General features: G+C 40.9%; 2 protein-coding genes across 2 annotated transcripts; both read left to right on the top strand.

Moving 5' to 3' along the window:
- Positions 1 to 2,424: 2,424 nt before the first annotated feature.
- Positions 2,425 to 3,558, top strand: LOC149387715 (pentatricopeptide repeat-containing protein At5g50390, chloroplastic-like). The gene has a single exon (XM_089622228.1). The coding sequence runs from the start codon at positions 2,425 to 2,427 to the stop codon at positions 3,457 to 3,459; it is 1,035 nt and encodes a 344-aa protein (XP_089478354.1). The 3' UTR covers positions 3,460 to 3,558.
- Positions 3,559 to 5,516: 1,958 nt separating this feature from the next.
- Positions 5,517 to 8,838, top strand: LOC149387714 (putative carboxylesterase 12). Its single transcript, XM_089622226.1, has 4 exons — positions 5,517 to 5,723; positions 6,001 to 6,534; positions 6,581 to 6,766; positions 8,746 to 8,838. The coding sequence occupies exons 1-4, from the start codon at positions 5,517 to 5,519 to the stop codon at positions 8,836 to 8,838; spliced, it is 1,020 nt and encodes a 339-aa protein (XP_089478352.1).
- Positions 8,839 to 23,186: the final 14,348 nt, after the last annotated feature.

The following is a 23,186-nucleotide window of genomic DNA, read 5'->3' as shown; positions in this document are numbered from 1 at the left end:
CGACATATGAACTAAACCTAAGTTCTAATACACCCCCTCAAGATAAACTTTCTTGAAAATTCATCTTGGATTGAACTTGGATATCGTAGAAGACAACTCGGAGAAGACCTCGATCGAATGAATGAAGAAAAAATTGACTTTGTGAAGAACCGGTCTTGTTTTGAGAAAAAAATTTCTCTGAGACATTTTGTCGAACACCTTGAGTGCGCTGAGAAGAACAAAATTGCAGAACATAACTTTCTTGGCATCTAATCACCCGCAACCAGAACAGCACGCCCACGAAGAAGAAGAACACGAACAGACCCACGACGTTCCGGTTCAGCGGCGGCGAAGGGATGGGGTGAATCACGCCCAGCTGTGTTCGGAGCTTGTCCACGGCACTGTGAGCAGCCACAGCATTCTCCTAACACAGCAGCGTCCATTGGTTTCGTACATAATAGCACCATAAAACAGCAGAGAGAACAGACTAACCGCCTTGGCAAACTCGATCCTGAGCGGATTTCCGGCCAACGAAAACCCCTGCAACGCCTCAACGGCGTCGACCACGTCCTCCTCTGCTGCGAAGTTAACGAACGCGTAGCTCCGGCCAGGCTGAAACGTCACGCTCTCCAGATCTCCGAATCGGCCAAAATGCCGAGACAGGTCTGCCTCCGTGACGCCGCTGCCGAGATTCCCGACCCAGAGGTGCCTCGACGAGATCGAGAGAGCGAATCTGATGCCGGAATGTCGAGCCTCGGCGGCGGGTTCCCGGAGAATCTCGGCGGAGAGAATAGCCTCTGATTTTACATTTCCTCTGTACTTTCTTCCCCAGCGAGCCGCTCATCTTCTCTCTCACTGAAACAAAAAACTCTCGCTGGAATTCAAAATCCATTTGGGCAAATTGACTGATCGGTTGGTCCTTGTTCTTATCCGGGGAGAACGATCTTGTTCTTGATGGAATTCAGGGGGTAGTGATCGCCGATGGGATACTCGCACGGCTTCGGCGACGATCCGGTGACCAGAAGAACTCTGGGCTTGCTTGGTCCGACGAAGTTGGGGAAATTAGGGTTTTGGCCCACCCAATCGGATCTCTGTTCGTCCCAATCGGAGATCTTCGGGCTGATGTTGTACGGACGGTTCGGGTTGGATTTCTTGTCCGGGCCTTCGTCGACGAGGATCTTCGTGATGTGGAAAGTCTCAGTCTCGCAACTGTTGTCCTTTTTCGCCGGTTCGGCATCGTAATAAGAGAGCAAAATCGCCGGAAGAACTTGAAGATTTGACACGGCGTAACTCGCCGGAGAAGGGAACCTTGTAACTTGGACACGGCGGGACTCGCCGGAGAAGATCTTGAAGCTTTGACATGGCGGGACTTGCCGGAGAAGCCTCTTGAATGTTGACACGGCGGGACTCGCCGGAAGAAGATTCTTGAATGTTGACACGGCGGGACTCGCCGGATTGGGATCTTGAACCCGTTGATACGACGTTGAATCGCCGAGAAAAAAAAAAGATATTGAAGTCTCGACAAAGCGGAAAATCGCCGGAAGAAGATCTTGAAAGTTAACACGGCATGAATCGCCGGAAATAGATTCTTGTGATGAAACGGCTTTGAATTCGCCGGACTAGAATCTTGATAAAAACACTCCGAACTTCCAATGCGCTCCGTCGATGAAGCTTCTTCAGTCGATGAAGCGATGGTGAGAAGAACTTGAAATCGAGAAAAGAGACGCCAAATAACCGGAATACTTGGAGGTAAAAGGAAATTGACCTTCGTGAAATTCCACCGGGCTCACATCGGAGATCTTTTCCGATCATCGAGTAAATCGGGGAGGACGAAGGGGATTTCTCTAACCTAGAAAATTGAATGCGGAAATTCGCTCTGATACCATATTACATATCTAGGATTTGAGAAGATGAGAATCGAATCTTGAGATAACAAGCTCTGTTCATCAACGAACCAGAGAAGAAATTGTATTCGATCTTATTGAAAAGTTACATGATGCAATGCTTATATAGCTGAGAGAAAAGAAAGAAAACGACTAAAACTAAGACTAAACAAAACGACACAACCAGATATAATAGACTATCATGTATAAAGGTTAAACGACATATGAACTAAACCTAAGTTCTAATAGTGCGGGATGATGAAAGTAGCACGCACACTATTCGACGAATTGCCCGAGAGGGACTTGGTCTCATTCACCATGATGATCGCGGGCCTCGTGGATTCGAGGCACTTTGCCGAGGCGATCAGTCTGTTCGTCGTGATCCACGAGAAATTCTCCGAGATCGGAGACCACACATTCACCCCCGTGATCCGAGCCTGCTCGGGCCTCGGAATCGTGATGATCGGACGGCATATTCACTCCTGCGCGGTCAAGTCCAACTCTGATCGACATGTACAGCAAGTGCAACTCCATTAAAGAAGCTCGGCTCATGTTCTCCAGGATGGCGGAGAAGACAACGGTGGCTTGGAATTTGATCATCGCAGCGAACGCGCTCCACGGACACACCGAGGAAGCCCTGAGTTCGTACTACGAGATGAGAGCCTCGGGCGTTAAAATCAACCAATTCACGTTCTCCATAGTCATCAAGATCTGCTCGAGGCTCGCCTCGCTGGCGCACGCCAAGCAAGTCCACGCCGACCTCGTGAGCCACGGCTACGGATTCGACCTCGTCGCCAACACCGCGCTCATCGACTTCTACGGAAAGTGGGGCAGCGTCGAGGACGCCTGCAACGTGTTCGACAAAATGCCGTTCAAGAACGTGATCACATGGAATGCGATGATCGCCGCGTACGGCAACCACGGGCTCGGGAGCGAGGCCATCGAGCTCTTCGAGAGGATGACGAGGGAGAACTACCGGAAGATCATCCCCGACCACATCACGTTCCTCGCGGTCCTCTTGGCTTGTTCCTACTCGGGCCTCTCCGATCAAGGCTGGGCGATCTTCGAGTCGATGAGCAGAGACCACAAGGTCAAGCCTCGGGCGATGCACTACGCGTGCATGATCGAGCTGCTCGGGAGAGAAGGCTGGTTGGAAGAAGCCCACGAGATGATACTGAAAGCCCCGTTCAAGCCCACGGTCAAGTTGTGGGCTGCGCTTCTCACCGCTTGCCGGGTCCACGGGGATTTGGAGCTCGGGAGAATCGCCGCCGAGAAGATCTACGGAATGGAGCCGGAATTGCTCAACAGCTATCTAGTCCTTTTGAACATATACAAGGCCACAGGAAAGGCAAAGGAAGCTTCTTCCGTGCTTCGGACCCTGAAAAGGAAGGGCCTGAGTATTTTCCCGGCGTGCACTTGGATAGAGATTAAGAAACGGGCTCACGTGTTTCGCTCCGGAGACAAGACCCACGTGGAAACCGAAAAAATCTACCGGAAACTCGAGGAACTGACGGCCGAGATCACAGAGCTCGGGTACGTCCCCGAGCGAGACTCTGTGCTCGACGTACGCGAAGAACGGTCGTCGCACCAGAGCTAGAAACTCGCGATCTCGTTCGGGATCATCAGTACTTCCGACGGGACGCCGCTGCAGATCGTGCAGGGCCATCGGGTCAGCGGCGATTGCCACTCCGCGATCAAGTTGATCGCTTTGGTCACGCGGAGAGAAATCGTTCTCAGGGACGCTAGTAGGTATCACCATTTCAAAGATGGAGGTTGCTCTTGTGGAGATTATTGGTGACTTTCTTGTCTTTCTTTTTCAAGTACACAACTTTAATGTTAAGACTGTCCATTTAATCATAGCTCAATAATAAATAAAAATTGGCCTACTCTTGTTATTCAGTTGTGAGTAATTTTTATTTATTCTTTTATTGAGAGGTGATTTGAGACTTGCATGTAATCATCCTCATCGGCTTCAACGTTGTTTACACTGTCTTTGCTGAGCACATTTCCTCTCTTTTCTTGCCTCGCTTTCCACTTTTCCACTCTGTCTTTCCATTCCTCATTGGACTCATTGCCATAACCTTCTCTCTCTCCCTCAAATTCCTTACCAGCAACTACACATTCCAATCACAGCAACGCAATTAATTGAATGTCTGTATATATATATATATTTGACATCAATTAGGAAATCCAATTACCACTTCCTCCAACAGAGAAAGCGTGAACATTGGGCTGCCATTGCTGATTACCGTTATTATTGTTATGGTTGTCTCCACCGTCCTGTAAAATAAATAATTATTTATAATTGCCCTGAAAATGTCTTCAAATAGATCTTCCGGAAAATAATATTTTTTTTTATCGAGTCGTTGGCAAGAGGATTCTGATCTGAGTGATCAAGCTGAAGATGATTCTTAACTGGAAACTCGTCGTCAAAATCTTCTCCATCGAATTCGTCTTCATCATCCCCAGCGACCCTGGGACAACCTGAACAGGATAATAATAACTTAGGCCACAAGTTTTCACGAAACTTTCTCAGCGCATAGATACGGAAATGTACGTAGTATCGCACACCTCTGTGGCGCTTATAACGAGTGTTGCACTGAGGACAACACTGGTTTCCGTCGCTGCGCTCGTAGTCGTAGCACGGCCGGCACACCGAAAACTTGCACACGTGGCACGCCGAGAACACCTCTCCGTTCTCGTTGCACCCGATCTCGTCCCCACACACACGGCAAGTGCTCTTCGACAATACGATAAAAATTAATTGTCCTACTAATAGACTAGTTTATAAATTTTACATTTGTTAAGAAGCCTCAGTGTGTCTTGGGTGATTAATTTACTTTATCCTATACCTATACATTATAGAATAAATTTAAATCTTACTTATATTTATCTTTATCATATTTAAAAAGAATATGTCGAACTCTGTAACAGATAACTATTATATTGCTATGAGATAATGAAGTGAATAATGTATTTGTAATTCTCAGCGTAACAATGATTTCATTAATATATTATAAGAATTGTTTGAAAATATATTAGGAATGATTTAAAAGACAAACTCGTTATACATTGCTTTGATATAAATATATATATATATATATATTTTTTACCAAACTACATTGCTTTGATATTGCACGTTGAATTTAAAATTTACAATACGAATAATCCAAACTATACAAAAGGATACTAAATAATGTATGATCATAACAAATTAGAAAAATAGTCCTTATGCACTAAGAATTAGGACTGTTTAGAAATATCGTGAATGTTTGTGACCCATTATTTCTGAAGCCCACAATGTGGGTTTGTATGTGTGAAACAATTATGACCCAAGTGTATTAATACTCATTAGTTCAATAATGAATAAGATAAATTCTATTGGTTAATAAATAAAAGGTAACTTCTCTTTGTACTCTAATCGTGAGTCTATTTAAAGCTAAACTCTAGGGATTGGTCATTTCTCAACCCATAACGTAGTTTTCCTGAGTCATCAAAAGAAAGCTGAAACCAATTCCGGTGATCATCCGCTGCCGTCACCGTCACTCTCGTCATGGATCAAGGTAAGTTTTCTCAATCCCTAATATTCTGTGAAAATCATCTAGTTCTAAGATCTTTGTTCCATAATTCTCTTCGTTCCCATAACGTACGTCAATGGAAGAGCTCGCCACAGATCTGTCTCCTCTCCTGAAAATCCACAAGGACGGCCGAGTGGAGCGACTCATGGGAACTGACACGGTGGCTCCCTCCGTCGACGACCTCACCGGAGTCGTCTCATCTGACGTCATCATCTCCTCCGCCGGAGAAACCCCTCTCTCCGCTCGCCTCTACGTACCCTCTCCCACGAACACCGAGGAACAGGTTCGTTAGATCTTGGGGGACTCTCCTCCACACAATTTTTTTTTTTAATATTTGTTTTTTCACTTAATAAATTCTCTTTCTCATTGCCATTTTAGTGATCTTTTTTAAAAAGAAATTATGGACTTCTTTGTGGTCTTCTTAATTTTGTTTACCATTATCATTTTTAATGTACTTCTTTTAAATTCAGTAAAAAAAAAAAAAATTGTAACTCTTTCAAATTGAATTGACTTTTGACTTCTACAAACGTTTATATGTTTTTTACGTCCGCCTTTTAAAGGAGTTTGATCATGACACGTGGCACCTTCTGAATTGTGTTTTTTTGCTCCTCCTCCACTGGGCCCCGCAGAAGCTCCTTCCAGTGGTTGTTGACTTCCACGGCGGTGCTTTCCTCATCGGATCCTCCTCCACGCGGACATACCACAGCCTCCGCAACTCCCTCGCCGCCGCCGTCCCCGCTGTCGTTGTCTCCGTCAACTACCGCCTCGCCCCAGAACACCCCCTCTCCGCCGCCTACGACGACGCACTCGCCGCCCTCCGCTGGCTTCCCTCCGCCGCCATCCCCCACGCCGACCTCACCCGAGTCTTCCTCGCCGGAGACAGCGCCGGAGCCAACATCGCCCACCGTGCCGCCATGCTCTCCGACGGCGGCGGAATCCGCGGCGTGGTCCTGGTTCACCCCTACTTCTGGGGTTCCGACGCCGGCGTGAAGTCGGAGATGGTGGACGGGCTGTGGATGGCAGCGAATCCCGGGACAGAGGGGATCGACCCCGTGGATCAACCCGGAGAAGGACCCGGATCTCGAGAAGCTCGGGTGCAGGAGGCTTTTGGTGTGCGTGGCCGAGAAGGATATTCTCAAGGGAAAAGAAATCCTTTACGTCGACGCGCTTAAGAGAAGCGCGTGGGGTGGGACCGTTGAGGTCGTCGAGTCCGGTGGCAAAGATCACGTGTTCCATCTCCGTCAGCCCACGTGCGATAACGCGTCGGAGCTGATGCGCAAGATATGCGCTTTCATCAACTGCGACGACGATGCTTGTGATGTTGTCGTTTTTATATATACTAGATAGTAACACGTGCTACGCACGTGGTTAATAAGGATTTACTTAATTAATATAATTTAAAATTAATCAAAGTTACTTGATTAACATATTTTAAATACTTAGTCTCATATAAATAAATAAATAAAGTAAATGTTTCCCATAGTTTTTCAATAAACACACGCAATCACAAAATACTACGATAAAGTACGGATGAAACAAAGTAAATAGCAGAGAAAATACATGATGTTCTTTAAATAAAATAAAAAATAGTATAATCAAAGCCTAAGTTTTTCGTTAGAGGTGGATGTTGCAGAGGAGTGATCATCATATTTGTTTTTCAATTCTTGGTCGATAAAATTAAGCTCAGTGAGCTTGGAAACTTGACTAAGGGTGAATTGGTGTTGCATTCCTCTTGAATTTAGAATTTTCGTGTCTTAAATCTAGAATGCTTTTGTGATAGCTTCTTTGGCCTTGAATAGTGGCCTTTCAAAGAAGATTTTTGTGAACTCTGATGTTGCAAATGTGAATAATGATTAATTTTGTAAATTATTACAAAATGTTTAGATAAGCAAAACATATTTTTATATATTGTTTTACCTGCTTCGAAATGTTGGATATTTGTGAAGTCTTGCATGGAAAGATCTTTTCAGCAGTGTAACAAAAGCACGCAGTTTCGAACTTCTTTAAACCATCCGTCAAAATGAACTGAATGCGTAACCTACAAAGTAATTTGTCATATGGGAAAAATATTGTCACGCGAAAAAATTAATTTTTTTTTAAAAGAAGCAAATATTGGCAAGCCTAATCTTTGACTGGATAATCCTCAGTTGGATTTTCCTCTGATTCTTAATTAGCTAATGGTTACGCACATGATAGATGTTAATTGGCAAAGATATTAATTAGGTATGTCAATGTAATTATCTAATTTTAAGTAATACAACTCCGCCGAGGCCCCGAATACAATCTCAGCAATATACATTTTTTTATAAATTATGAAAATATTTAATAGCATCCGAGAGCTTTGATTCAGCATCCAAGCTTGAATCATCGCGGTGTTTTGCTAATGGGATTAATAAATATCGTCATTTTAATTTGTTCTATCAAGGTCCACCGAGGCAATTAAATCATTGAATTACAACTTGAAAAATAAAAGGAATTAAGAAATGAAGAGAATAAAATTCGATAAAACAATTGACACTAAAAATGGGAAAAGAAAACGTTAGCTAATTTCTTCAATAAACTTGGAGAAGATTAAAACATATACCAGTAGAAAAGTTATACAGATCGTTATTAACAACTTCATTTCGACGAATCATGCTAGTCAATAATAGAAAGCAACTACAAATATAAAGACAATTTCCAAAAATATTCCTCAACTCAAAATGCAAAATCTAGCTTCACCAACTCAAGCTGCATATTAGCAAAGTGAAAGTACGAACCTGAATTTAAAAATTATTTCCGTGTTCCCAGTTCAATCTATGATATCACCGGAGAAGATGGCCTAGACTTGGAAAATCTAAAACAAACCCAAATTCAAGAACAAAACATCAACTGATCCATTCGAAATTGACATCCCAAACCTAAATAATCTAGAATCAACAATAATGTTTGTCCATATATCTGCCACCAGCAAATAGATCAGCCTGAATAGCTTAGTTCTTGCATTATGAGAATCACTTTTTCATGAACTCTCTGGAGATTCGTATGATATCTTTTCTTTTGAGAAATTTTATAAAAAAAATATGACCCATAACTCACAAGTCATGATATTGCGTTTTTACTTGTCAAATATTTGAAACATATAAATCTTTGGACCGAAATCCTTAATGACTGAGAAAATACAGCGTATAGCCACGTATGGCCGCAGTCGGAAGCAAAAAGATAAAATACCATTGCAGGCAGCCATATGTGGCAAAACATAGCATTTTTAATAATCGATAAGGGTATTTTGATCAAACATGCCATATTTTTTCCAATTTTTACAGGTTTGGACGAAGATCCCTTTCTTCACTAAGCAGTTGCTCTGCGTTGTATTCGGCTCAGCGTTTTGCAGATATCGAGACACCCTTCTAGTGTGAACGTGGGACATTTCCTTGCACTCAGAGGTTAACCTGCCCGCTACATCAGTCTTCTCATCATATTAAGAGCAGGTCAGCATGATATAGAACTGAGGTCTAGAAATTTCTATCACTACAGACACCATTGAGGCGCTGAAGGTAGAAATCATACCTTCACTGGAAGTTCGCTGCCATCAATCCACGTATACAATTACTTGTCCCTCTCTACTGAGATCTACCTGAAAATCCATAATTAAAATAAATAAATATAAAACCAATTCAGAATCGCAAATTAAGTCGGTCAAATTTACGTAAAAAATCAGCACTTCACTTTGGCATATGAACAACGATTACAGAGTGAGTATGATATGAATATGAGATGAAGAGCGATCCAAGCAAACCCTTACCTGTTTAGGTTTCGGCCAATTAACCTAGAGAATTCGAACCATCTGTTTCCTTAAATGTTCAGGGAAAAACTAAAATTAACGAAACCGCTCAGCCAAACAAACGAACCAAAGAAAACAAAATTCAAAGAAGGACAATGATATTAATTTTGTTTCACCTGAGTCTAACAACACATTCCAAGAGAAGATAACAATCTCGAAGAACACGAAACCTGAATAACACCTGGTGCCAATATAGCATAGAGAATTGACATCATCATGACACAACATAAACATCAAACCCTACATCAGATTCACGAAAGAAGAATATGGTTTACACAAGAGGCAGCCATCTAGAAATTCAAAGAAAACCAAATATAAAAATAGATATTGGCAATAACAAAAAGGTTCCAAAGGAAACAATAGGAAAAGCCCATCTATAGCCTTTCCAATCATTCCAGATTCATAGATAAACCTAAGCAGACGCAGATGAACCTTCAGAGACGAGTAAGACAAGGGCCAAGGAACCAGAATTCATGTAAAACCGTCCTAATTGTTATATGACAGGTAAGTAATGAAAAATCAAAAGTAACTTCAGGAGAAAAATCGAGAGATCAACAAACAGAAGAGGTCAATTAAACGAAATATCCATATATCAGGTGATGGATTACCAGAAACCTTGTGATACGATACGAGCCTCTTGAATAAAATCCTAACACAACCTAAAAACGCAAAACTGAAATAATTCTAATGCGCTAAAAAACAATTACCTTGTTAAAAATATTCTTAAATCTTAATTGATTGATGATTCAAAAGAGATTACACATCCTATAGCGATGAAGTCGAGAAAAGAAACATGCTGAAACCATAGAAACCTGCGGAAGGTAAAACTGAATTTGGCCAAAATAAATTACAAAAGTAAACCGCCGAATTTTTTTTTTTTAAGTTTTTATTGATCATTTTCATTTGAAGATTTCACGGTTTGAATCGGCGGTTTGGCCGATTCGAAACTGACCAAGAGCTATTTTACTTCAATACGTTAAGATCAACAAAATCCCTGAATCGAAGTATAGAAACCACGGTCCGAACCTAGAGTGAAAGAGAGAGGAATAGAGACCGACCTGAGAGCTCGTCGTTGGGCTCAGAAAAAGACGACGAATATGATCAAGAGCTATTTTACATCAGTAATTTAAGATCAACGATATCCCTGAACATTCAGCTGAACAAACACACTACCCAAAAAAAAAAAATCAACACTCTACACAAGTCAATAAAAAATGTCAATCAAAGTATCTATAACAATCAGAATCAAAGAAATGTAACGCAAAAATTCAACACTCGTAACTGGAGAAAGAAAAATAACAAACCTCACAATTATGTGCAAGACAGAGGGAAAATCATATAATTCCGACGAATCCAAGCGATAGCGGCGTTCGTTGAGGCGGCAGCAATTCCAAACCTTATAGACCCTAAAGATGAAGACAAAGACGATTAAAAGCTGTGAGAAGGAGGATGAATTTTCTCGAGAAAATCGAGCTGAGATGAGAGACGAAGATTTATGATTTTATAATCTTTCGTAACGACTTTTCTAGAGAAAAATCGAGCTGAGTCTTAGGCCGAGCCTGGAAATATAGATAGTAAATGTTATTACATTGAAACTGGCCATTTCGGCTCTTCTTACAAGCTGTGCAACTACATTCATTGCGTATGCATTTTAGTTCATCATCATGAAAATATACATTTACATGAAACTTCTTGAAGAGTTTCTCAGTTCCATCATGTATAATAATGTCTCTATTCACTACAACAAATTTGGTTTTCTGATGCGCATGATTATCAGGTGCGACTAGTCGCACCTAAGAGTCGCATCTAAATGACTTTCGGGTGCGACTAGTCGCACCAGATTGACAACCCGAAGTGTTAAAAATTTCGCTAAAATTGTTGTTTGCTTTTGAGTATCAGGTGCGACTAGTCGCACCTGAAAGTCATAAATCGCACCTGATAGTTTCAAAATTCTAAGCGGGCCAATTCTCCCCCTCATTATTTCCACTACTACAAATCTAGGATTCTACAACGCTTAAAAACAGTTGTAGAATGATTCTACAACGCTTCTTAAGCGTTGTAGAATCCTGCGTTGTATAAGCTTCTAAAACGCTTAAAAATCCGTTGTAGAATCCAACAGCTTTCTACAACGCTTAATTATCCGTTGTAGAAACTAAGATTCTACAACGGATTTTAAAGCGTTGTAGAAGCTTCTACAACGGTTTGAATCCATTGTGTAATTTTTAAATATTTTCAAACATCTCGCCGCGGCGACGTATATTTCTCGCCGCGGCGACATATTCTACAACGGATCTTCAATCCGTTGTAGAATCACGTCGCTGCGGCGAGAAATATACGTCGCCGCGGCGAGTTATTTGTCGCGGCGAGGTACGTTCCGAGCCGCGGCGACAACATTCTACAACGGATAGTCAAGCGTTGTAGAATCAACTCGCCGCGGCGAATATTACACTTCGCCGCGGCGACGTCAAATCTTAGCCGCGGCGACATATTCTACAACGGATAATTATACGTTGTAGGAAGGCGATGAATTGTTTTTTAAAAACTCGCCGCGGCGAAGAAAAAATCTCGCCGCAGCGAGACTAAGATTTCTAATTTGCCTGCTCTCGGTATCTTTTCTCGCCGCGGCGAATAATATTTCCCGCCGCGGCTCGAATTACTTGCCGCGGCGAGAAGTATAGTTCGCCGCGGCGAGAATCATTTATTTTCAATCCAAAATCTGTTTTTACACGATACTAGCACCTGAAAATAATCTTCAATACAAAAAATATCTAATATATACATTCATCTTCAAATATCCTCATCTTCAAAACATTCAAAATCTAATATATACATCTACGACCAATCCATAATTCAATAAAAAAACTAGCTAATCATCACAGTTAATAAATGTTTGTACATAACTTACCCATTCTTCCCTAACCCTCTCTAAATCCTCCTTTGTATAGGATTTCTTATTTTCTAATTTTCCTACACCTCCTACGACTATATCACGCATATAAGAAATCACAAAATACCCGCATTCCGTGTTTCCCGTTTGTCTCGGAGCGTCCCAAGCCTTGATGTACGTTGATTGCCCGTTACTATGGGCGTTTTGATGCTCGAGCTTGAAATCAACAAGAACCCTATATAACACGGAGATTATAAGAGAAAAAACATTTAGAACGATTTATAATAAAAATTATTTAAGGAATCAAAATATTACCTTTTTATCAATCGATTTAAATCGGTTGGGATTTTATTTCTCAACGGGTCAAAGAACATAGCGCTATTTCTCCAAAGGTCGAGGAGAACGAGCATCCAATGCGCACCTTTGTTATACGGCATCAAAACTAATTCACCAAATTTGCAATCTCGTACCACGTTTCCAACGTCCTTGACTCGTTTTGACAAATAAGCCTCCTCGTCGTCATTTTCGATGTACGAACTTAAGCTCGGATTTATGTTTATAGAACATGGGTAAAATAAAAAAAAAATAATCATATTCCCTTAAGAAAGTAAAGTTCAAATTTTTAGCATAGTGCCTTATTTTTCTTAAGCAATAAAGATGTATGTGAGTCAAGATTGGTGGTTCTTCATACATGTTTGTCTCATCATATTAGGAAAATGACACGTATATACCTTGTATTTTAGTAAAATATTGAGTTAAACATTTGATTTCAAAAAATATCGAGTTCATGTGTCATCTCTTGAGAGATATGAATTTTATTATTTAATTTCAATTTAAGGTTATTTTTATTTCAAAATTGGGAATTCGGAAATTAATTAGGATACTGCTTTGAATTTGATTCGGTTTTTCTTATATAAGAGTGAATATTAATGAAAATGAGATTTATGACACCGTTATCTATTTTAGGGTTTAATTTTATCATTTTTAGCTAAACAAAGAATATGAACTCAATACTTTTGAAAATTAAAAGTTAAATTCGATATTTCACTACAACACAAGACATATATGTGTTATTTTCTCATCATATTTGTCCAATTATTTATGTTGGAATGCTTAGATAGATTAGGTCTGAACTATAAAGTATAAACACCGACCTTATGATTTTTTACGCGTTCCCTAAAAAAACTGTCAAGTTGCGATACTGGCCACACGTTAATGGGGGGCTATCATTATCATTAGCTAATAGTTACCTCAAGTAACTTTCTTTCTAGGAATGAGTACTGATATTTGAACACACAATAAAAGAAAATAAATTTTATAATCGGATTGAGTTTTCTGATGGTACAACACTAGCCTTTAAATATGAGGAGATCTACAATCCAGTCAATAATTAGGACAAATGCATAATTATATAAAGAAAATAAGTTGAGCGGATCTCTTGAAACCTTATGTGGAGGATATCATTGATCAGTGATTGAGAAACCTCCAACATCACGGTTTTGGACATATTTTCCTTTATTTTTTATATACGTGATTTTATGTTTGAGAATTAAGTATTTTGAGGCTATGTTTTACAGAATTGGCATAAAAACAGTTTGATAATGCTTCAGTGGGTTGTTCCTGATGGATTAGATAATGCAGTCATTTTTACGCTGGTTGTGGAAAATTGTTGAAAACATAGATGAAAGTCAAGGATAATATCTGAATAAATAACCGCCCTTTTATCAGAAATATACCTTCTATGCAAAAAAACAATATTGGAGAATCTACATGAATTCCTATGCTCAACAAGAAAACTATATCATTTATAGGAGGATTAACTAAACCACGTGGGTTAACATGATAGAAAGTAAATATATATATATATATATATATATATATTTGACAGAACACTATCTAATTCAAACCAAGTAGTAAGAGATTTTTTTTTTTAAAACCTGTATATTAGTCTCCTTACAAGGATCTAATTTCTTTGACCGTACATTGCCTTTCACGTGTGCAACGACAAAAACTAATATTATATGATTTTTTTAATAGAAATATTATATGTTTTATCTCAAGACTCTGGTCCAAAAGCTTTCGTCTGTACGGAAACCTTTCATTCCTTGCTAACAGGTGTTTTCTTTTAAAAAATGTACTGTATTGTCCTGGACAACATTCCAAGGGCTTACTAGCTGGCTTCTAAATTATCTCTCATGAGAATAAATTATTGGTTAGCGTATCTCGTTTCAGAATAAAAGAGAAGATTTTCATTTTGATTGGAGATATTGTTTCATATATAATTTTTTTTTTCTCTTCCAGTGTATACTACAATGGACTTGGTATCAGAAAAATATCTCTCTCGTCATTGGAGATCAACTTGAAGATTAAGAAAATGGCATAACAAGAACGTTGGCCAAAAAATGATAAGATCAACTGTTTTAGCACCAAATAAATATAGAAAGAAAATAAGTTGAGCGGATCTCTTGAAGCCTTATGTGGAGCATATCATTGAGAGAAATGAGAGAATGAGAAAGACAGAGAAAGATGAGAGTAAAGTGATTTTGTATTTCAATCTCTGAAATGATTTTACATCGTGGCCCACGTTGGCGTATACTCTAACAGCCCCCCTCAAACTAACAGTCTACGTGTCGAAGACTGTGTGTTTGGAACGAAGAGCCGGAATGGACGAGGTGGAGATGGGTTTCGTGAGAACATCAGCAATCTGCTCAGACGCTGGAATATGCTTGACACGAATTAGGCCAGCCGCTACCTTCTCCCGAACAAAATAAAGATCCATCTCAACGTGTTTTGTACGAGCATGCAAAACAGGATTCGCAGAAAGCATCACAGCGCTCGAGTTATCACACCACACATCCGGTGGACGAGTCTGAGAAATAGCAAGCTCAGCAAGAAGGGCACGAACCCACGTGATTTCAGAGACCACACCTGCAACACTTCGAAACTCAGCCTCAGTGGAGCTCTGCGACAAAGTACGCTGCTTCTTAGAAGACCAGGAGACCAGATTCGGACCAACAAACACACAGTAACCAGACGTAGAGCGCCGATCATCGGGGTCACTACCCCAGTCCGCGTCACTGAAGCCAGAAATGTTCATATGAGAAGCACGGCTGATGCGAATACCCAATTCAGCAGTACCAGCAAGATAGCGCAGAATACGCTTGACCGCCTTCCAATGCTCTTCACTGGGTTCGTGCATAAACTGGCATACTTTGTTGACGGCAAAGGCGATGTCAAGCCTGGTGATCGTCACAAACTGCAACGCCCCCACAATGCTGCGATATTGGTGTGGATCCGAGAGAGGAGTAGAACCAAACTTGGAAAGTTTTAGAGAGCTAGCCATTGGTGATGCAATCGGCTTGGCATTCAGCATATTGGCGCGAAGTAACAGGTCACGGATGTACTTTGCTTGAGACAACACCAAGCCTTGAGAAATCGACGTGACCTGAATGCCCAGAAAGTAATTCAGGGAGCCAAGGTCTTTAAGAGAAAACCGAGACTTGAGACACTGTAACAAATCCTCGATGGCAAGAGAAGAGGACCCAGTGACAAGAATGTCATCCACGTAAACCAACACAAACAAGGAATCACGACAAGAATGCCTGATAAACAGCGAGCTATCAGCCTTTGAGACAACAAACCCCAGCTCAAAAAGAGCAGTTTGCAGCTTCTCATACCACTACTACAAATGTTGGATTACACAACGGAAATTCCACAACGGAACACAGTACCGTTGTGGAATCTATATGCTTCCACAACGGTACAGTTGTACCGTTGTGGAATGTCCGGGATTCCACAACGGTACCACAGTACCGTTGTGGAATCCCAGACATTCCACAACGGTACGGTGACCCGTTGTTGGATCTCGCCGCGGCCAAGGCAAGAACTCGCCGCGGCCAAACTCTTCCACAACGGTACGCTGTGAAATCTCGCCGCGGCGAAGTCAATACTTCGCCGCGGCGAGTTGATTCCACAACGGGACAATAACCCGTTGTGAAATTTTTTACGACATTTCGCCGCGGCCAAGGCTTCAACTCGCCGCGGCGAATTGTCGTAAAAACTTTTAGGGCTTCACTATAAAAGCCTCATTTCGATTTCTTTTTTTCATTTTTTACACTTTCACTCGCCTCAGACCTTCATTTCGGCCGATTCTGTGCAATTTCTCCTCCAAAACCCACCTTGAAACTTCGCCGCCATTTCGCCGCCGCCCTCCTCGCCGAAGCAAAATATCGCCGTGTCTCTTCTTTCTTTCTCTCGGTGTCGCCTCCCTTGCTCTCTCTCCCACCGAGTTCTTTTATCAAGGTATGTTTTTATCTCAATTTCATATCAAAATCTTAATTTTCATGAATATTTTGTGTGATTTATAAACTAATTTATGATTTTGGTTGTTTTTGGTTGTAATTTATGATATTGGGGTGTAGATTTGGCTGAAATTAGGGTTTTTTATTTTGGGTTTTTTGTTCTAATTTATGATTTTGATTATAATGTTATTTTAGATTGAAAATGAGTTGTATTTTGATATTGTAGTTAAATTGAGTTCGGATTTGAGTTTGAATTTGTGTTTGTGATGAGTTTTATTTTTTATTTATTTGAATATAATGTGTTTTTATATGTATTTAGTGTTGAATTGAGTTTAATTTTGTGTTGAAGATGATTTATTGTTTGAAAATGTTGTTGAATTTGAGTTTGAAATGATTTGTTCAATTAGGTGAAAATGGGCCGTTCAAAGACCCCCGCCGGTCACAAAGAAGCCGCCCCTAGCTCTTCTAGGCCCCCCACAAAAAAAATAAGAGGTCTCGTCAAGCCGAACCCGAACCCGTAGTGGATTATAATAGTCGGGTATTCACTAGCAAGGCCGCAGAAGATCGCTACGACATCCTCGTTCAACGAACTCCAATCTTTGAACGAGGGTTGAAGGTGAGCTCAAGCACAACTATAGGGGCTCAAATCAACAACACCATCGAAGGTTTCTCTTGGAGAAAATTTTGTGCCACACCCGAGCACAAAGCAAACGTCACTCTCATGTACGAATTCTACGCGAACTTACCAGATCACGAGGATGATGTGGTGACAGTTCGTGGTGTAGACGTCGATTGTAGTGTCGGAGCCATCAACGCATTGCTAGGAACCCCGGACATCGAATTCGAGAATGAGGGTTACCGACAATGGTTGAGAAATCCTAATCTCGATGAAATGTTGAGTTTGTTGACTACTCCAGGAGAGAATTGGGTCATGGACAAAGGAGTTAGAAAGCTTTTCCGTAAATCATTGACGAGGTTAGACTTTTCTTCTTTTTTGTGTATTATTTTATCTATTGTATGTTTTAAATAGAACGGTGTTTATTTTTTCTATTAATTACATGTTTTAAATATAACGGTGTTTAATTTACAGGCTCGCAAAAACGTGGATTTATTTCATTTGCTCCCGTCTCTTTCCGATAAAGCACTTCACCCGTCTCGACGAGGAACATGTCCATCTTTTGTTTTGTATTATTCGTGGTAACACCATCAACGTCGGTCGATTCATCTACAATTGGATGAAGAGAATCGACTACAAGAATATCAAAAATGGGTTGTCGTATCCGTCAATCATCTACGGCTTGTGTCTGAATGCCGGTGTTGGAGGCGCAAAAAACGACACAACCAAGAAGTGTGGGCCGCCTATTAATGACAAGACGATCGAGAGATACATTGTCAAAGAGCCGGAAGAGGAGGAAGAGGATGAAGAAGAGCAGGATGAACCGTCACTCAACGAGCCACTGTTGTGTTTACAACCACCTCCGGGGTATGATCCCGCCACCCAAGAGTACATTGCTCGGTGTAACCACTATCTCGTTGGCGGGTATCAACACACCCAAGATTATATGTACCAACAAGGACAATATGGCGTCGCGGCTTTCGAAGGATTGAACGAGCTGATAGGTCGATGGGACATTAATCAGGAGAATCAATACCGGTTTCCTCCATATCCTCAATACACATACTATCAGGCGCAAGCACCGCAATGGCCACCGCATATGGCACCTCCTCAGTACCCGGGGCCACCACCACCACCACCACAACCACCTAGGAATGACAACGACGACAACGAGTAAACTTTTTTTTTTATGTGTTTTTTGAAACCTTCTAAGTTTAATTATTGTTTTCAACTTTTTTTATGTGTGTGAGACTTAAATATTTATGTCTTTATGTGTGCTTGATACTTGTTTCAGTTTTTAATTTGTGTTTGAGACTCGTTATGGTATTGTATGAATTTCTGTTTGAGACTTGTTATGGTATTGTTATGGTATTGAATGGATGATTTGAGTATTTAAAATTTATGTATTGATTGTGTTTGATATTACTTTAGATTAATAAGTAATAACTAGATTCTCCCCGACGAAGAAGTAATTCGCCGCGGCCACGTATCCTCTTGGCTGCGGCGAGATATCATGGCTGCGGCGTGTTTTATACATGGCCGCGGCGAAATGGGTTCCTTAAAAAACATAGAATCTGGAACTTATTTCGCCGCGGCCAGGTGTTCTATTGGCCGCGGCGTGTATTATACATGGCCGCGGCGAAATAAGTTCCTTAAAAAACATAGAATCAGGAACTTATTTCGCCGCGGCCACGTGTCCTCTTGGCTGCGGCGAGATATCATGGCCGCGGCGTGTTTTATACATGGCCGCGGCGAAATGGGTTCCTTAAAAAACATAGAATCTGGAACTTATTTCGCCGCGGCCAGGTGTTCTATTGGCCGCGGCGAGACATGATGGCCGTGGCGTGTATTATACATGGCCGCGGCGAAATAAGTTCCTTAAAAAACATAGAATCTGGAACTTATTTTGCCGCGGCCAGGTGTTCTATTGGCCGCGGCGAGACATGATGGCCGCGGCGTGTAGTATACATGGCCGCGGCGAAATAAGTTCCTTAAAAAACATAGAATCTGGAACATATTTCGCCGCGGCCAGGTGTTTTAATGGGCGCGGCAAGACATGATGGCCGCAGCGTGTATTATACATGGCCGCGGCGAAATGGGTTCCTTAAAAAACAATGAATCTGGAACTTATTTCGCCGCGGCCAGGTGTTCTATTGGCCGCGGCGAGACATGATGGCCGCGGCGTGTATTATACATGGCCGCGGCAGATAATTAAGCCTTGACGTTTTATAGTCTTGGCAGCGGCCATATTAGTATTTATCAACAAGATATTAACAATAATATTATAAAGTATATATCATAAAATAAACTACATGATCATTCATCTAAAACTTAAAATACATATTTTTTTTGTTTCACACTAAAATATGATTGATATCCGAACGATGTAAATGAGAAACATCATCATCATCAAAATCTTCGATCTCTTCATCAACAAGTGGCAAGCCGGATGTGAATGGGGGGATACTAGACATGTTGTCGTCTTCATCTTCTTCAATATTTCTCGCTTTCATGTGAACCACTAATGACAAATCTGGATTGACGGGTTCTGGTACGTAAAACACTTGAGTTGCTTGTGAGGCCAAAATAAATGAATCATTCTCGTAACTTGTACGTCGAAAGTCGACAATCGTAACTCCGTCTTTATCAACTTTAACATGATTGTTGTCTGCCCATTTGCACTTAAACAAAGCGATTCGTAGCCCACAATAATCAAGTTCCAAAATGTCTTCAATGTACCCATAATAGTTCATGAAAGCTTTTTTTGGATTTTTATCCTTTGCCGAAGAAACGTGTAATGCTTCAGCAAGTAATGTAACACCACTATTTTGAACGGGATGCTTGTTGTCTCTTTCTTTGGTGTAAAAAGTAAAACCATTAACAGACCAAGCAGTGTACCTTGTAACCATTGACGAAGGACCGCCAGATATTTTGCTCAACGTTTCTGAATGTCCTGATTCTTGAAATAATCGTTTTCCAAGCCACTTCTGAAACAAACGATTGTGCTCTTCTTGTAACCATTTTTCATTTTTAGCTCTTTTTGGATCATTTGCCCTCAATTCTTTCAAATGAATATCCACAAACGGCGTGACCTCGGAAACGTTATGCAAGACATGGAGACTGGCTTGCTCTCACTCTTTCCGGTTGACGATAGAATAAGTACCTGTACATAACCACTCATATAAGTAGTGGTCCTCTCATGAATAAGTTAAATACACAAAAGAAAGTGTCACAAAACATACCTATAGATAAAGCTTTTGATTCATGACTTGTGTTCTTTGGCAACCCAATCGCGTCTGCATTAGTTAAATACTCCGACCAAAATTCAACAGACTCCTCATCTATACAGTTTTCTACTATGCTCCCTTCCGGCCTATTGTAGTTCTTCACATAACTCTTCAACACTTTCATGTAACGTTCGATTGGATACATCCAACGTAAAAATACGGGCCCACATAATTTCACTTCACGTACCAAGTGAACAGTTAAGTGAATCATGATGTCAAAAAACGAAGGTGGGAAAAACTTATCTAGCATGCATAGAGTTTTTACCAACTCCGATTGCATGGAATCCAACCGAGTGGGATCAATAAGCTTCGAGCAAATCGAGTTGAAGAATACACATATCTTGGATATTGCAAATCTCACATCGGGTGACAAAATTCCACGCAAGGCGAGAGGTAACATTTGTTGTAGAAGCACATGACAATCGTGAGTCTTCATTCCAATAAGTCTCAAATCTTTCATAGATACAAATCTCGTATAGTTTTAAGAATGACCATTGGGAACTTTGATAGACGCAAACCATTTACACAACTTCTTCTTCTCCTTCCGATCTAGAGTATACTTAGCCGCTGGTAATTTTGTTTTTTGTCCGACCTCCTCCTCGGCATGCAAAATACTTCTTATATTTAGCTCCTTGAGATCCCTTCTAGAATTCCGTCTTTCGATTTATGTGGATCATCAAGAAGAGTACCGATAACGGATTCGCAAACATTTTTCTCGATATGCATAACATCCAGACAATTCCGAACGAAGTGCGTCTTCCAATACGGAAGGTCATAAAATATCGATTTCTTCTTCCAAGGATTCTCTTGAAACGACTCTTTAGTACTAGCACGACGCTTTCATTTTCCAAGGACTTCATTGACATTTTTTTACCATCTCGTAGACATCTTCACCAGACAAAATTCGAGGAGGGAGCCGTTCTTCTGTGTTGCCATCAAATGCTTGTTTTAACCTTCTAAATGGGTGGTCTCTTGGTAAAAATCTTCTATGCCCGAGAAAAACAGTCTTCTTGCCATGCTTCAACCGGATGGAAGATGTGTCTTTCATACAAATAGGACAACCAATCGAGCATTTCACAGAATATCCGGACAAATTTCCATAGGCCGGAAAGTCGTTAATAGTCCACAATAACATTGCCCGTAAGTTGAAAGAATCTCCACGATAAGCGTCTTTAACCTCATAGCCCTTATCCCATAACAACTTCAAATCATCAACAAGCGGTGCCAAATAAACATCGATATCATTACCTGGTTGACTCGGTCCTGATATCAGAAGCGTTAACATCAAGAACTTTCTCTTCATACAGAGTTTTGGAGGGAGATTGTAGTTCACCAATATAACCGGCCAAACACTGTATTTACTGCTCATCATGCTAAACGGGTTCATACCATCAGTTGCTAAACCAAGATGAAGATTTCGGGGATCAGCACTGAAATCCTTATACTCAAAATCAAAGGATTTCCATTGGGCAGCATCGGCAGGATGTCTGAGAACACCATCATTGACACGTTTTTCGGAGTGCCAAACCATGTTCTTCGCGTGTTTGGCATTATTAAACATTCGTCGGAAGCGTGGCATTGGAGGAATGTACCATAACGACTGTAATCATAAAAAAACAATAAGAAGCATACCATTATAGGCTATACATGTATTTGATAATCGCGTAGTGAATACATACCTTAACTGGAACTCATTTGACTCCGTCACGTGGCATTTTACCCTTCTTCCACCTCGACTCTTTGCAGATCGGACATTCATCTAGATTTTCATGCTCGTGTCTGTATAAAATACAATCATTCGGGCACGCATGGAACTTCTCGTACTTCATACATAATGTGCTCAAAGTCTTCTTCGCCTCATACATACTTAAAGGAACTTTATTATCTTTCGGAAAGGCTTCTTTAAGTGTTTCCAACAATTTTGTAAAGCTAGTGTTTGTCCAACCACCCGACGCCTTCAAATGAAACAACGTAACTAAAAACGACAACTTCGAAAAGCTTGTACACCCTTCGTATAATGGTGTCTCCGCATCAATCATCATCGACTCAAACAACTCCGGCCGGTCAACAAAATCGTCCTCCAAATCATTCATCATTCCGGGCATATCATCAACATCATCTTCAATATCATCAACGCTATTGTTTATCGTCGAACGAAAAACCTCACCATGATAGTACCATCTTTGATAGGAGGTCATTATTCCATACGCGAACAAATGGGTTCGAACAACATCAAGCGAAAAATGCCTATGATTTCCACATCGAACACAAGGGCAACGAATAGATTTCACGTCGTCCATATTATCTCTAGCGAATTTACAAAACTCATCTACACCTTCTTGATATATCTCAGTTAATCTATTCTCCCACATCCATTTTTTCATCTTCAATGATAGAAAATCCTAGATTTTACAACAAATACCCATTCTAATTACCAAGTTATAAAAAACAAGCATATTCAAAGCAAGTAGGAGAATAACTTACAAGATTTGGACGTATAGTTGAGAGTGATAACCAAGAATGGCGCAGAACAGGTCGGAATTAGGTTTGGAGTGGGTTTCCGAATGAGGTTTTGAGATTAGAAAGTGAAAATGACGAGAAATTTTAAGCTATAGATTCAGTGCGCGATGTTTCGCCGCGGCGAAAGATATACATAGCCGCGGCGAATAGATTCCACAACAGGACAGTCGTCCCGTTGTAGAATTTTTGCCGCGGCGAAAGATATACATTGCCGCGGCGACACGAGTTCCAGTAAATCTGAGAACTGTTTCGCCGCGGCTATACTATAATTTGGCTGCGGCCAGGTCGGTCACACCGCGGCGAACTTCATAC

The sequence above is a fragment of the Urtica dioica genome, chromosome 8, assembly GCF_054948205.1.
Source record: "Urtica dioica subsp. dioica isolate 48M chromosome 8, U.dioica_male_clone48M_v1_H2, whole genome shotgun sequence".
Lineage (NCBI taxonomy): Eukaryota > Viridiplantae > Streptophyta > Magnoliopsida > Rosales > Urticaceae > Urtica > Urtica dioica.
The sequence above is the reverse complement of the archived record's forward strand: the minus strand, read 5'-3'. Positions and strand labels throughout refer to the sequence as shown.